This window comes from Nematostella vectensis, chromosome 14 (assembly GCF_932526225.1).
Source record: "Nematostella vectensis chromosome 14, jaNemVect1.1, whole genome shotgun sequence".
Taxonomy (NCBI): Eukaryota; Metazoa; Cnidaria; class Anthozoa; order Actiniaria; family Edwardsiidae; genus Nematostella; species Nematostella vectensis.
The window spans coordinates 14,613,925-14,629,128 of NC_064047.1; the positions used below are offsets into that span (position 1 = coordinate 14,613,925).

The 15,204-nt window shown below is 40.0% G+C and overlaps 3 protein-coding genes across 3 annotated transcripts; 2 read left to right on the top strand and 1 right to left on the bottom strand.

The window, feature by feature from the left end:
* The first annotated feature begins 1,829 nt into the window (after window positions 1–1,829).
* On the top strand, window positions 1,830–3,422 carry LOC5502659. Its single transcript, XM_032370950.2, has 2 exons — window positions 1,830–2,772; window positions 2,843–3,422. Exons 1-2 carry the CDS (start codon window positions 2,513–2,515, stop codon window positions 3,411–3,413), a joined length of 831 nt encoding a protein of 276 aa, XP_032226841.1. The 5' UTR covers window positions 1,830–2,512; the 3' UTR covers window positions 3,414–3,422.
* On the top strand, window positions 3,420–14,451 carry LOC125559782 (the record flags this gene model as incomplete). Its single annotated transcript, XM_048721465.1, has 3 exons — window positions 3,420–3,556; window positions 3,649–3,687; window positions 3,807–14,451. Coding segments are annotated over 3 exons (813 nt in total), but the record flags the coding sequence as incomplete, so codon positions are not given.
* Window positions 12,649–15,201, bottom strand: LOC5502651 (retinoid-inducible serine carboxypeptidase). The gene is made up of 2 exons (XM_001623772.3): window positions 14,765–15,201; window positions 12,649–14,394 (listed from the first exon to the last, which is right to left on the bottom strand). The coding sequence occupies exons 1-2, from the start codon at window positions 15,156–15,158 to the stop codon at window positions 13,448–13,450; spliced, it is 1,341 nt and encodes a 446-aa protein (XP_001623822.2). The 5' UTR covers window positions 15,159–15,201; the 3' UTR covers window positions 12,649–13,447.
* Between the last annotated feature and the right edge of the window lie 3 nt (window positions 15,202–15,204).

Below are 15,204 nucleotides of genomic sequence, written 5' to 3' on the forward strand. Positions count from 1 at the left end.
ATAATGTTTTATTCGCTTTATGAAATAGTTTCATTCACTACACATCGCGAGTGACAATCACACACGCTGCCAGGGCTGCCAGACAATTAATGAGAAAAGCGATTGCCTGGAAAGTAGTAAAATCCATGTTACCTCTGGTCAACGTGTGCACGTCAAATGTTGCCTTGACTATACACGGAGACCAGCAGCAAACAAAAGTGTCGACGAAAACAAGAATTTGACAGTAGCAGCATGTCGATCTGGCCGCCCGACATTTAATTTTAAGGAGCACTGCCTCTTTTGTGGTCAACCGGCAAAGTACAATCACAGAAAACGTGGCTCGGATGTCTATCCCGTGCGAACCAGTGATTTTCAACATCGCATATTGCACATCTGCAATACCAGAGAAGATGATTGGGGGAAGATAGTCCTCGGTCGGATAGAGTTCGCGAGAGATCTGCACGCAGTGGATGCTGTTTATCATAACTCATGTAACGTGAACTTTAGAACTGGTAAACAGATTCCTAAAGGACATGAGAAGGCGAAGCAAAGTACCAGAAACGAACTCTCGGCCGCCGGACTGACACCATCAAAGATGCTGCATCACCCACTACAAGCGATTATCCCTCTATCGATGAAATATCCTCCGTAGAAAAAGCGTTAGAATATTTACCAGATCTTCTTCAGTTGTTTCTTGAAAACGTTTTCGTTGGTAAAGATGTGAGTCTTAAGATCGCTTCCGTCGGTCAAGCTATCATAGAAGCAACTTGGCCGAGAACTGTTTTGGCTCCTCTTCAAGTTGGACTTGCATTGCAACTACATCACCATTTTGCGTCCAAGTTTCTTATCGAATGCCTGAATGCCCACGGGTTTTGTTCGCCATACGCAACAGTGCAAAAGTATGAAAGCTGGCATTCCCAGCTATACACCGGATAAACAAGTTCAGTACATAGCGGACAATGTGGACCATAATACGCGTACTTTAGATGGAAGCGGCACATTCCATGGTATGGGTATCATTGCAGTAATCACACCTTCCTCAATCGGCAAGAAGCTTATTCCGAAGAAAGATGTGACGTCAGAAGAAATTGCGGTGGCAGGGCGGATAGTTATCCATGAGTAGAGAAAGCCAACTGACAACACTAAGCTGATTTATCTATTTATTTATTTAAGACTTGAAGGACCTAAAAGTTAAGGACGCAACAGTCAATCTTAATACGTTATGCAAATTAATCGTTCCGCTCTTTCAATCTCCGCGTCCCGGATGGTCTGGAACAACAAAACGCTATCATTGACAAGCCACATCCGGGAAAATCATCTGTTCTATTTCTCCCAATGATTGATCTCAACCCATCAGACATGAGCTGCATCTACTCTACCCTGAAGTTCGTCTGTGATCACGCAAAGCGCTATGGGTTTGCGCCAGTTTTGACATTTGACCAGCCGTTATACTGGAAAGCCCTTACCATAATCGAGAATGAGCCTGAAGATAGTGAGTTGCGACAAATTGTATAAAGACTTGGCGCACTTCATTTACACATGAGTTTCCTTGGCAGTATTTGCCATTTGATGGCAGGTTCTGGGCTTGAAGATGTTCTCGAGTTAATTTACGCAAAGAATGCGGTAACTCACATGTTAACTGGAAAGGCAATCTCAAGAGCCATAAGAGGTCATTTACTTGTCAACAGCGCTTTAAATGCTATGCTTGCTTCAAAAACGTATGACATCACTCTACCAACAAAGTCGAACGAAGTAGAAGACCCAGCAAGCGACCCTCAGCAAGATGCAGCATCACCACTGGACACTGTTGTTGAGGTACGTGATTGTATTCATAGTAAGGTGCCGTGGCGCGCACTGAAAAAATATTATTTGTGCCTTGAAATAGCACCTTTATCATTGCGACTCGAAAATATGTTTAAGCTATTTGTAAGGAGATTAATTTCATTGATGTCCATATATGTCCTTACTAAGATAAGTAATATGGTACACGTTTTATACTTATGTCCTGCGCTTTATGCTCGCAAGACAGTTTAGCAATATTTATTCATTTGCCTCATAATTCACACAAAAAACCAAATATCTCATTTTTAGGCTTCTCCTGAATCCGAATCAGATGAACAGACGCCACTCACCAGGAAAGAAGTCAACGGGGCTCCATTCCAGCCATCCACCCAAATATCCAATGTCGGCTCATCACAGACACTCGATGAAATTCAAGAAGATGATATAACGTTGGCGAAAAACCTCTTATGTCAACTAGACAAAGGCAAGTGCCGAAGGCAAGTGTCGAAGAGATATGCTCCTCTCGGGTCGTTAAAAGAATATCTACACGATTGGAAGCCATGCATAATTCTTTGAAGAATCAACGCACCGCAGTTCTTTGGTTGAGCTATATGTGAATGATTGACATCTTACAGAAATCTATCAAGGCAGAGAGAACAGGAAACTGGGACCTTCATCTCCAATCGGTTTTGGATATGCTACCCTACTTTGCTGCCTCTATGCAAAATCCACTTATATCTATCTCCAGAAGATGAGAGAACTAGAGGCAAAACATCCGTCTGTGTATGAAAGTTTTCAAGAAGGGTTTCATGTGGCCCGTAGAAGCAACAGGCACTGGGCGGGACTGTCAACCGATCTAATGATCGAGCAGGTGTTGATGCGTAGCGTTAAAACGAGTGGAGGACTGACCCGTGGGAAGGGATTAACTGAGACGCAGCGCTTGGTCTGGCTTATGTCAATGCCTGCTTGCGCGGAAGTAAATGATGCAATGCAGAGCCTTACTGGTGTGAGGTAACAACGATTTATTATTTGGTGATTGTGTAGTGTAATATTATCACTAATATCTTCAATTTATTAACAGATACCGCACGAGTGAGCAACATAAAGATTCAACTGAAGCGAGGAAGGCCCGGGGCTACGAAGACACACTTGTAGTACTCGACTTCTTAACAGAAAGAAATCCATTTTCACAGGATACTGCGCTGCGATGTATTACAACCGGGGTGACAGCAGAAGAGCAACTGATACTGCTATCAATGAAAGGCAAGAACACAACTGAATATACCTTCCGCAAAAAGGAGGAGGCAGTAACACTGGCTTCAAAAATATCCGTCAAAGTTGGTGATTCCACCATTCAGATCGACCCCCAGCTTTTATTCCAAAGACTTAGCTTCGTAGCAACTGGTGGAAACTATGGCGATCCTAAGGCATTTTTTGAATATGAGATGTGCAGTTTCCCACCCTTGTTATTTGATTCGTCTCTTCTTCTAAGAAAAGCTAAGAAACCTGTTCTCGCTGATGCAATCTGGGTGCGTACTAAAGACCATCAAACTTCACAGCCACCATCCCGACCTATACACTATGTACTAGATGGCGGATCGCTCCTTCACAGAATCCCCTGGCCCAGAAATGAGACTTTTGTCCGATCTTAGGTCCGATATGTAGATCAGAGATACAAACAAGCTACAGTGGTGTTTTACGGATATGAGTCTGGGCCCTCAACCAAAGATTCTACTCACCAAAGAAGATCCAGTGTATGTGGTCCCTCTGTGGAATTTGATGGCAAGATGGTATAAACAGAGGTTCATTAATCTGCTAGGTGACAAGCTCCAACGCTCACCGTTTTACATGCCCCTTGAGATGCAGACTTGGCAATTGTCGAAACAGCCATTCAGTCTGCCAAGACCACTACAACTGCCCTGGTCGGTGAAGATACGGACCTTTTGATTTTGCTATGTCACTACGCTGATGCGAACGATCATGATATTTTGTTTATGCCTCAGACAAAGCAAAAGTCAGGTACCATGAGAGTTTGGAACATAAAGATTACAGTTGAGGCACTTGGTCCCCATTTGCAAAAACATCCTGTTCGAGCACACAATACTAGGTTGCGATACCACGTCTGCTCTATACGGCCTCAGAAAAGGTTCATCCCTGAAAATGTTAACCTCTGATGCGACATTCCGTCAACAGGCAGATATATTCCATCAAGCAGATGCTGCTAAGAACGATATTGCTGCAGCAGGGGAGACGGACCTCTTGTGTCTGTACAAGGGTCTCAAAGATGAAACGCTGGACTCTCTCCGTTATGCAAGATTTTGTCAAAAGATTTCGACCGGGAACACACAGGTTCAACCAGAGAGCCTGCCCCCAACATCTGCTGCAGCCATCTACCACAGCCTTCGTGTGTATCACCAAGTACAGCAGTGGAGAGGTATTGCACTTCCACCAGAAGACTGGGGGTGGAAGGAAGTGGACGGAAAGCTCCAACCGCAAAGAACCGATCAATCTGCAGCGCATCCTTCTTTGCTGGAACTGATTAGATGCAACTGTAAGACAGGATGCTCTAGTCGGAAATGCTCTTGCAAAAGGCACGACTTAGATTGTACTGCTGCTTGTGGTACTTGCCGTGGACAAAGCTGTGACAATTCCGCCCCACCTGACCTAAGCGAAAGTGATTGATTCGTGTATCATCTCGCTCAGCATTATGCTCCTGCCTCAATGGCATTGTCGAAGCCGTCTACCACAGCCTTCGTGTGTATCAACAAGTACAGCAGTGGAGAGGTCTTGCACTTCCACCAGAAGACTGCGGGTTGAAGGAAATGGACGGAAAGCTCCCATCGCAAAGAACTCTAGTCGAAAATGGTATTATGCAAAACGTGGACAAAGCTGTGACTATTCCGCCCCGCCTGACCTAAGCATAAGTGATTGATTCATATATATCTCGCTCAGCATTATGCTCCTGCCTCAATGGCATTGTCAGAGCCGTAAAGATTATATGAAAACACCGAGACAAACGATCTTTTCAAACGCTCCGTTTCAGATAATTAAAGAAATTTGTATGCGGATTTGATAACTTTTTTTTAGGTTAATAGTCAATTGAGCCACAAACATTTCCCATATAGTACCAAATACAATGGAAATTAATAAAATTCTACTTTGGGTTTCATTCAAATACTTTTCTGGCGTCAAATGTCCTTGTTACCTCTTAAATCCATTACTTCCTTGTTTTTACACCCTGTGGTTAGCTATAATTTAGTCTCGAGTAGAAAACATTCCGAGAAGGCCAAAACACACTTAGAAATTAATCAAATCGTATTTTTGTTTTGATGAAAATGATTTTCTATCATCCCCTTTTGATATTTATTGTTTAAAACACTAATGCTTATGTATTACGATATGGGTACCCTGTGGAAAAAACTGTCAACTTTGAACTTAATTTTAAGCATGTTCGCCTGGAGGAATTTTTTGGAATTTACAGTATGTTAGTTAGGTCACTAACATCTATCGATCTGCAGTGAGAAAAATTCTTTGGCAATTAGTTTGACTTGAAACCATAGATTGACTGGACTAGTAGGTAAAAACGCAAATACGGTAGGAAAAAGCTATTTTATTTCGTTAACACCTTCAGCTGTCAATTTAATCAACAACCCTTTTCCAAACTGATCTTTAGTAACTTTTCTTTCTATATCTGTAGTTAGTTTTGATCAATTCCATGGCAGGTCTATTTAATAACAAGCCCAAAATACCCCAACATAGCCGGTGCTAATACCTGCAGGAACTGTAACTAATGACCTGGTGAACAGCCCTTTCCCTGCACTCTAGTTCTCTGAGAGAGGCCAATAAAAATAAATTTGAATTAAGTAACCCTAAAGTGCTGTTCACCTGCACATATCGCAAGGGAAGTCAAGTCGCCAATACCGTAGTTGCTCTGAAAAAGTTAACCCCAAGCAAGGAAAATCCCTTATTCGAAGGCGGGACTGTGTTTATTACCTGGCCAAACCATCGCAAAATGTTTATCATGTAGATGTTGCAATGCGAAAAATCATAGAAAAGCAAGAAGCTGCACCCCCGCCCCTCCCACCCACCCACCCAACTTGGTAACAAGTTGGTAACAACAGTAAAAAGATCAGAAACCACAAGAGAAAAACAACAAATCCAATGAACAACAGACAAATATCGAACATCTACTGCATTCATTGAATTATCAATTGAGAAATTTCGTGACATAGTGAAAAAAGGGTCCACTGTACATACCTTTATACGTATGTAATTCTTGTGACCACATAATGTTATTAAGGGGGAGATACACCTCAATTTCTAAGAAATTTAGACAAACTCATGAAAAAAATAAAAAAAATAGTTTTTCATATCTTTAATGCTTAACAATCATAAGGCATATTTTTTTATTTCAAAGCGAATGCTCTATCTGCCTTTTTAAAGCCTTTTGTAAGTGTAGACAAATATCTGAGGTATGTTTGATTCCTGTTTCCATAGCAATAAAATAAAAAATCATAGATCATAGATCAAACGACAAACAAATATAAGCGCTTTTCATCTCGGATTTAGATCTAATCTAAACATCATTCAAAGATGCCCAAAGGGAAAAGAGAAGGCTCGAGGTATCGGGTAACGAGGAAAACTAACAAAAAGAAGGTTTTTAAAGCTTCGGTGAAACAGCGGAGCGATTCTTCAACAAGCGGCCGTCAAAGAACTGAGCAACCACGTGCGACATCTTCGAGTTTATCCGAGGAAACTGGTGAAATTTTCACCGATCATAACATCCTTTCAGCTTCTGCAAAGAAGCTTGGTCTTTCCGACGAACATGAACCACAACACTCAACAAGAATCCAAGATTTAGGCATTGAAACACCATGTGACTCACCAGCGCGTCCCAAGCAAGCCTTACTTTGATGACTAAGATCTTGGCTATTGAATTGTGTATCTGTCTAATTTCAGAAGGACAATGGAACTGATGCACAAATGTAGAAATGATAGAATCAATCTTGTTGAAGACAAAGCCGGACTTAACAGTTCGCTGTATTTTGAATGCTCTGTGTGTAAACACAGGTGTACATGGACACCAGCAAGAAAGTTGATGACAAAGCTTAGATGTGAACAGCAGATCTGTCTATGCAATGGGAGAAGTTGGTCTTGGACGTGAGTCCCTCCAAACAATATGCGAAACATTGAACCTGCCAGGCCCTGTGAATAGTCCGCTTTTCAAAAGCACAATGCCTCTATATATTCTGCGACAAACAAGACCTTAGAAGACAAGCTAAGTGCCGCTGCACAAAGAACACCTTGGAAAACACCTTGAAGAGACCGATGGGAGCAAAGTGCTTGACATTGCCGTATCTTTTGACAGTACCTGGACCAAGCGGGGCTTTAAAGCAAATTATGGAGTGGGCATTGTCATTTCAGCTGATACGGGAGAAGTGATTGACTACACCAACATGCGTAAGACATGAAAGATGTGTTAAGCAAGCAAAAGGCTCTAAGTGAAAGATCCTGTAAAGCATGAACAGTGGGTGGAGGACACAAGGCAAGTGGCACAAGGCAAGTGGACATCAATGAAAAAGGCGGCTGCTCATATTATATGGGGTCGATCCATTGAGAGGTATGGCCTTTGGAATGTGGACATGGTATGCGATTGGGATAGTAAGTCATATGCCGAGATGTGGGATATATATGGTGTTTGCGACACATGTAGCACATATGAAACAATTTAAAGAAGTGCAGTGCTTATCAAAAACGGCTGAAAACCACTGACCATAAACAGTGGGTAGAGAGCATGATGATGGAACAGCCCAATGTAAAAGGGTGAATAAGCTTGACCGTGTCGAGCATGTACTAAAGCGTATGGGTAAAAGTCTTCTTGGACTACAAAAAGGAAAGCTAGGGAAGCCTGTTGGTAGTAGGGCTGGTCGTCTTACACTGCCAGCTAATGACAGGCTTCAAAAGTATTATGGAAATGCTATAAGGAGTTGTGTGCACAAGAAAGCAAAGAAAAAGGCTGAAATTGGTGCGGCCGTCCAGAGGATGCAAACTGCTGTCAAAGCTGTCCTCCATCAAAGCATAAAGACAGGAGAAGACAAAAACAGACACCAGTACTGCCCAAAAGGTGGGAAATGCTGGTGTGCTTACCAAAGAGGAAAGTGTGACAGTAAATCTGTCTTCCGGGATAAGCCACACCACCTAGATCCAATTTTCCTTGAATACTTACAGTTTGTTTTCACTAGATTGAGTGACCCAAAGCTGCTGAAACACTGTTTGCCTGGGTTCTCTCAAAATGCTAATGAATCAGTTAATGCATTAATTTCGAGACGGTGTCCAAAACACAGAAACAGAGGTTTCCATACTACATTTTAATGAGGGAGCCTCAGGCAAAGCTACTAGAAGATACATAAGACAGGCAAAGCTATCAGAAGATACATAAGACAGGCAAAGCTACCAGAAGATACATAAGACAGGCAAAGCTACCAGAAGATACATAACACAGGCAAAGCTACCAGAAGAGGATAATTTAAAATAAACATGAGGGTGTAACTTGTTAAAAGGGTGCTTATTTATTGTTAGAAGTTTTAGAAAAGAAGGGTACAGTCAGGCCAAAGTAGATTTACTTTTTTAATCTCATTGTCATTCCTAAGGGTAACTTATTTTTTTAGCGATATATGGTGCCAGTAAAGCAGACTTGAATGTTATAAACAATTTTTAAAACAACAATTAGCCTTAGAAACAAATCATGTGTAAAAAATAAAATACAGAGCCTTATAAAAAATATTCTTTTTAAAAAATATAGATATACAGTAACTTAGGATTTTAACTTTCTAACATAATCTTCTTTTTACTATAATTATTGTAACACTTGATATGAATTTTTATCTCTGGAATAAAGACAAGACATTACTATATCATCATTATTAGTAGTAGTATTAATTCCATCCAGTTTTTTAAACAAATCCAGGCAAGGAAATGCAGCTAACTGGCCCCAATGTTTCCCTTCATGAAACAGATTAAGTCAAATCGAGAAAAGGCCAGTTTGATTTACCTAAGGGTATGCTAGACCATGACAAACTGGATATCTCAAGAGTTTGTGTATACCTTCGCCACTCTGATGCAATAACGGCATCATCAGCACTCGCTATTAGAAATCATTAAAAATCAAAGACAAAGATTTAAACTTTTAATGGAAGTTAAAAAGTATTGAACCCATGTTGGTGTGATAGCAATTCAAGATAGTGTTGGAAACATGATAGCTAATGCTGATGTCATAATATGCAAATCAGATAAAGGACTCTGCATCATGATTGGATAATTAAGTGCTATGCATATCATGTGATTTTTAGATAGAAGCTCCTTGTGGGCTTATGTAAATACTCTTCTTGATTGTAGCCTTTGAGCGAGTTAGTAAAGTAATAGTTATCGGTGAAACTACAAGGTTTCTGTCTGTATATCCAGAATATTTAACCAATCCAGAATATATAACCAAGATAGATCATGGTTGGGAAAAGATTTGAAAAAACTCTATAATACTTTACTTTAAAAAAAACATAGACTCATAACTCATAACTCACATTTTCAATGGTTCTGCATGCATGTCTAGATGTTGAAGTTAGATTATCAGGCTTCGTAAAGTGTGGATAGCACAAGCCATCTGTGTCACATCTGAGCCACAGAATGGCAAAAATCCAAAGACGAGAGTCCCCATTAAGAAATACCACCATAAAAAGACATCACAAATAATTTCTAACTAAGTAAATATTGATTTGTTTAATTGAAAAAAACATCATTTTGCTGCAAATAAGTAAGGTACTCTTTTCTCTTATTGCCCACCAAACAATAATGTAAAATGCTTTATAAACTAAAAGAACAAGGCGAAAAGTGACATATCGATCCAAAAAAACAAGGTCTGTGAAACAGGTTTTCTAAAGGTTTTTTAAGATTGTTTATTTTTTCGCTAAGCTTGGAGAATTTATTCTTACTTAACGATATGATTGCACAAGCTAGTCAATTATAGCATCCATATATGGTTCGTTGTGCCATAATTGGTTATGGGCACCTTGCAAGCTAATACATTTTCACAACAAACTTTTTTTCCCTGTACTTCTTTACTTTGTTCACTACCTGTTTTTTATCCTCCTCATAGCTCATAATCACAATGCTATGTATTTTAATGCAAAAGTAAAAGTAAAATACCTGTCTTAATAACTACAATATATGTATGAATATAATAGTATTAAGTTCTCGTTCCTTTTTTATTAAAAGGGAATTGGAAGAGAATTGTGTGTTGTAAACACAGATTTATTGTTGAAGGTTGTTGTGTAAATTTCTCAAGAAATGCAAATATAAAAAATATAACCTCAAGTTCCCCAATGCTATTCGAGATTTTAATTTGCACATAACAGGAATCTGCATTTCTTTCTAATTAAGATAATGTTTATTAAGGGCTCAGACCTATCAAGAAATCACTGCACTTCTGGTCATACTTAAGTAAGGTAATGGTACCTGTAATGTATGTTACCACCACCAATGTATCGCAATGCATCTTGGGAATAAAGCAGTTTTGAATTCCAATATGGCGACTCGCACACAACATTACAGTACCTATTATAGGACACTTTAGATTTACGCTAAAATATCTCGCGTACAAAACACAATTGAGTCTTAGGTTTTACAGCTAGAAATCACTGACTATTAAACTTAATAATTGAACCCATTTAACAAAAATTCTATATTTAATTTGGGGAGAAAACAATCGTTCGTAAGACGTGTTGTGAAGCCCTATTATCGGACACCCTAGCCCTACTATTGGGCAGCAGATTTCTTCTAAAAAACAACAACGGGAAAACCATTCTTCATTTTCATGAAAATACTGTAGACAATAATTGTTGATATATGTACTTTGCAAAACTCAAGATAGTTTTGTTTGAGACTCTTTCTTCTCCGTAGCAAGTGACTCAAAACACATGCATCACGCGCATGACAAACTGCACAGCTAAATGTGCGTTTGCTCATCTAACGCTCAAATTTACGTTGAATCATTCGATGATTGCTCGACTGTCCGATAATAGGGCACCGAGGTTAGGTACGAACAATTCGAGCTATCCTGAAGTGTCTATGGAAACAGAGGCCAAATAGCATCCTGGGAGATCAACAACAGAATGGCGGATTCACCGAGTGACTTTCATCACAATCGGTAAATCTTGGACTTTTTTACGGCTTTTTTTCTTCCTCTCGTATTCAAGTCAAAGAGAGGATTTCAATCGCCATTTTGCGGTGCGTGAGAGAAAATCATTTCTAGTTTTGCGAAACAATAAACACTCGTTAAAAGCTTCCGAATACATGTTTTCGGAAAGTTGTTTTTTTCGACTCGATGGGTCATTTTTCGGCGTGTTTTCCTATTGTTTGAGATATTTACAATTTTTTTCGAGTGTCCGATGATAGGTACCACTACCTTATATAAACATAATCTGTAAATATGCTATGAAAACATTTACTGGATTTCAATGTCTTTCATGTCCTAGAAACGGTTAATTGGATCCAATGTACTCTATGGAAGATCATTTTCACAGTATTCGTAAAAATGGAAGGTATTTTCCGTCAAAAAGATTTCCATATCAGCCTTTGCCGGTTCACATCGCTAAAAGATGAGGTCGCACGTAATACTCGTGTTGAAAATGCGAGGAAAAAATGCCGTAAAAATCTCCAATTACCATTTACCAATCGATATGAAAATTATTCAGCAAATCCGCCATTCTGTTGTCCCAGGGTATTTTCTGGCCTTTGATTTAAGCTAAAATAAGCAAGTTTTCTAGTATTCCGTAAACCAAAAGTGGCCGATAAAAGGTCATTCATTTTCTTTTAGCATGTGCATCAATTCCTCGGCGTCAATTCATAGAAAATGACAAACACACTAACAATTCACTCATATATCCTATTTTCCTAGCTGATAAATGTGGCAGAGCTGGGTCTTTAAAGATAAAATCTAACGGGAAATCGAACTGAACGTCTTACCTCTGCTCGGTGCGAAGAGAGACGAAATATGAGAAAGGCGCGAAAATCGGCCGGTGAGTTATGGGTAGGGCACAGGAAGCCCAACTGTGTTAGACTTAGCTTGTGACCGCTTTTAACACATTGACCCCTCAACCGGCCTGTGCCGGCTTTGAGAAGTACCCATAACCCCTAAATGCAAAATAAAAACAACAAGATAAATATACTCAAGCATCAGTCTAAGGGATAAATGGTATTGAAGATATGCATCCAACCAAGGTGATAGCAACTACTCTTTAGCCAAAAAATGGCTCAGGTTCTTTGACAAACTTAAAATCGAAGGGAAAAAGCAGGATCACTCCTTTCAATAAAACGCTCAAAATACCACACAAGGTAGAGAGTTCAGCAAACACAGCCCAAGACACAAAAAGATACCTATATTCTGATCCTCCAGGTTCATTTATATGGCCTCAAAACACAATGTCCACTCCTTGAAGGTTTGTGAAACCACTTGGGTATGTCATTTAAGAAGGATTCTGGGAGATCCAGGGAAAAGAGGATTTTCTTCCCCAAAGTCAGATGTTTTTTAGTCTTTTCACCCCAAAGCCAAAATAAATCAATTCCAGATCATACAGGCCCAGAATAGCAGAGTAAACAATTTTGGGATCAATTTGACAGCATTTAAGAGAACTGTGGTGATTCATAAGAAAATTATTTTCATATCCAGGCAAAGCCAAACAAGAAAAAAACCACCTTGACTTGCAAATACCCATAAGCACTGCACTCAATTATGTTTTCAGTTCGTTTTTTTTTTGTAAATTCCGCTCAAAACTAGCCAGGAGTTTTGTTGACTGTAATTACTTTGTCTCTTAATTAGAGCAATCAAGCAGTAACTATACATAACAACTCGTTTTATTTCAATCAACATTAGTAACAATCGTATTGGCCTAAGACGAGGCCTGTTTACAAAGTTATTCAGGAACCAAATATAAAGGTTCCGAAAAAGCTGACAAAAGGGTGATGGGTGGATTCAGTCTCCATCACGGGTTGGCAAGTACCTAAAGAGACCAGCGAACTGTGGGAGAGTCGTAAGTCAAAGGGAAGTGGGGAACAGAGGTTTTTGGACTCTAGATTCCTTGTGAATTCATATTTGAAGGTGATAGGTTTTCTTCTAGCTGGCTAGATGTTACCCTCCTGCACAAATAAATCAGCCAATTGGGTAGCCGTGTCGGGTTAATACTGGTGACCGCTCGATAGAGGTCACATTTCATAAATGACCATTTAAATAAAGGGTGACAACTTTCGTGGACAAAATAACATTTTACCCATAATTGCATCACTAAAAGTAAAACTACCCTGACGCTGAAACATTGTATGACAGCTAAACTTGTTATGTGTGTGTTATGTGGGGGAAAGGGGGTTTAACAAATTGGGCACATGATCTGTGAAATCACTGAAATCGTCAGAAACAGAAAATAAAGCAAAGATTAGGTCGTTTGGAGCTCCGCTTTTCTATATATAAATCACTATTAGAATGACATGTACCAGAGACTGAAGCTTGACAAGGCCAAAACAGTAGGAGGGGGTGGTCACTGATGGCATGTCAGAAAACAACAGAAAATTTGTGTCAATCAAACATGTTTTTATGGTCATTGGCGCAAATAACAATATAAATGCAATTGTCATTACTTGATTAATTTGCCTGTATTATGTCTTTCACCATTTCTAGTGCCATCTCTCCAGCATCTGAGGGTACCATGTGACCTGCCTTCATGATATAATACAAGGAGAGGTTCCCATACTTCTTGCGGAAAGCACCAGTTTGCTTGGTCTTTAAACCAGAGGGGGGGTACAGAGGTTGGCGAGGGGTATTCAGAAAATCATCCAGCCCATTCCACTTGAGCTTTTTCATCCAATTTTCTGCTCCATTTGTGTCACAAATCATATCAAGCTGACCTTGGTAAATGACTACATTGATCTTGTTGAGTAGATAACTGACATCAGAAATGACAGGTCTCATAAAGTCCTCACTTTGATATGTGAATAACTCCCCTGATTGGCTCCCCCATATCACATCATTAGGGATTATCCCAAGTTTCTTCTTGATTGGTCCATTCATAAGCTGTGTTAAAGGGTCAGTGTTCAGTCGTCCCACATGGTTTGCATAGAGTTGGTCAAGGGTATTACGCCCGAGAGAAGGGAATTTTGGGAAGTCAGGAGCATTATGGATGAGAATGTTATACACATCAACATTATCAGTGGTCTGGGCTATCACATTTTCTGTCTCTGACCAGAGATCTGTTGCTTTCTTCCACTCTTGATTAGCAACAGCATTAGCAGTGGCCTGTGCATACTGGTTCACTCTGTCCAAGTCAAGCTGATCAAGCAGACTGGCTGAGTATAGATATGGCCCCCAAGAGAGCACAGAATCGACAGGAGAAATCCAGGAGTCCCCAAGGGCAACACCCTTAAAGTTACACCTGATCTCACCCTGTTGTATAGCATTATATAATGTCACGCCAAAAGCTGATGTCATCTTGCCGCCATATGACTCACAAAATATGTAGAGGGGAATCGTCTGGAATGCTGGCATCTCATTCACAAAGGCTTTGAACATTGTCAGCAGATCTTGGGCAATTCCTATAAATAACACATTTTAAAAAATGCAAAATAAACATAACAAGATCAAGATACTCAGGCATCAGTCTAAGGAATAAATGGTCTTAAAGATATGTATGCATCCAACCAGGGTGATAGCAACTACTCTTCAGCCAAATTCCTAAGAACAGCTCTTGTTCTTAGACGAATTTTCAAATTGACAAAGTACTGGGGGTAAAGTTATATTATTGTAATGTGGTTAAGTTGTCATGTGATAATCACATAGCACATACATTCTATAGTACAGGCAAACAGACCAAGTTGGCCAAAATAATTAACGAGATTACATCTTCAACATTGGAAATAGCCTGATAGAAATAATATCGGCTTATTTCGTTATGGTCTTACTAACCTGTGACATTTGTAGTATAGGCCCCTTTGTCGGTGACATAACTAAAACCCGCACCAACGGGATTATCAACAAACAGCACATTAGCGACCTCGACCCAGCTCGTATTCCTGAGTTTCAGATTCACATCAAGAGGCCCGAGCTCCATAAAATTTCCATAGCCGGTAGAAGAACCCCCCGGTCCGCCTTGCAGCCACAATATCAAAGGCTTGTTTTCTCGCTCGCTTGGCTCACCTCTAGCCCCGTAAAGCCACCAGAACATATGAGCACTAGGCCTAACAGTCACGTAGTCCCATTTTTCATCAGGGATCGAAGTGCGAGGAACAGCTGATTGAGATTCTTTGAAGAAAAAAATTGTGAAAACTAGTGCGAAGACGAACAAAGTTTCTTTCGCCATGTTTACAATAAGCAACAAGAGTCCGAGAATGAATGATCACATGAGC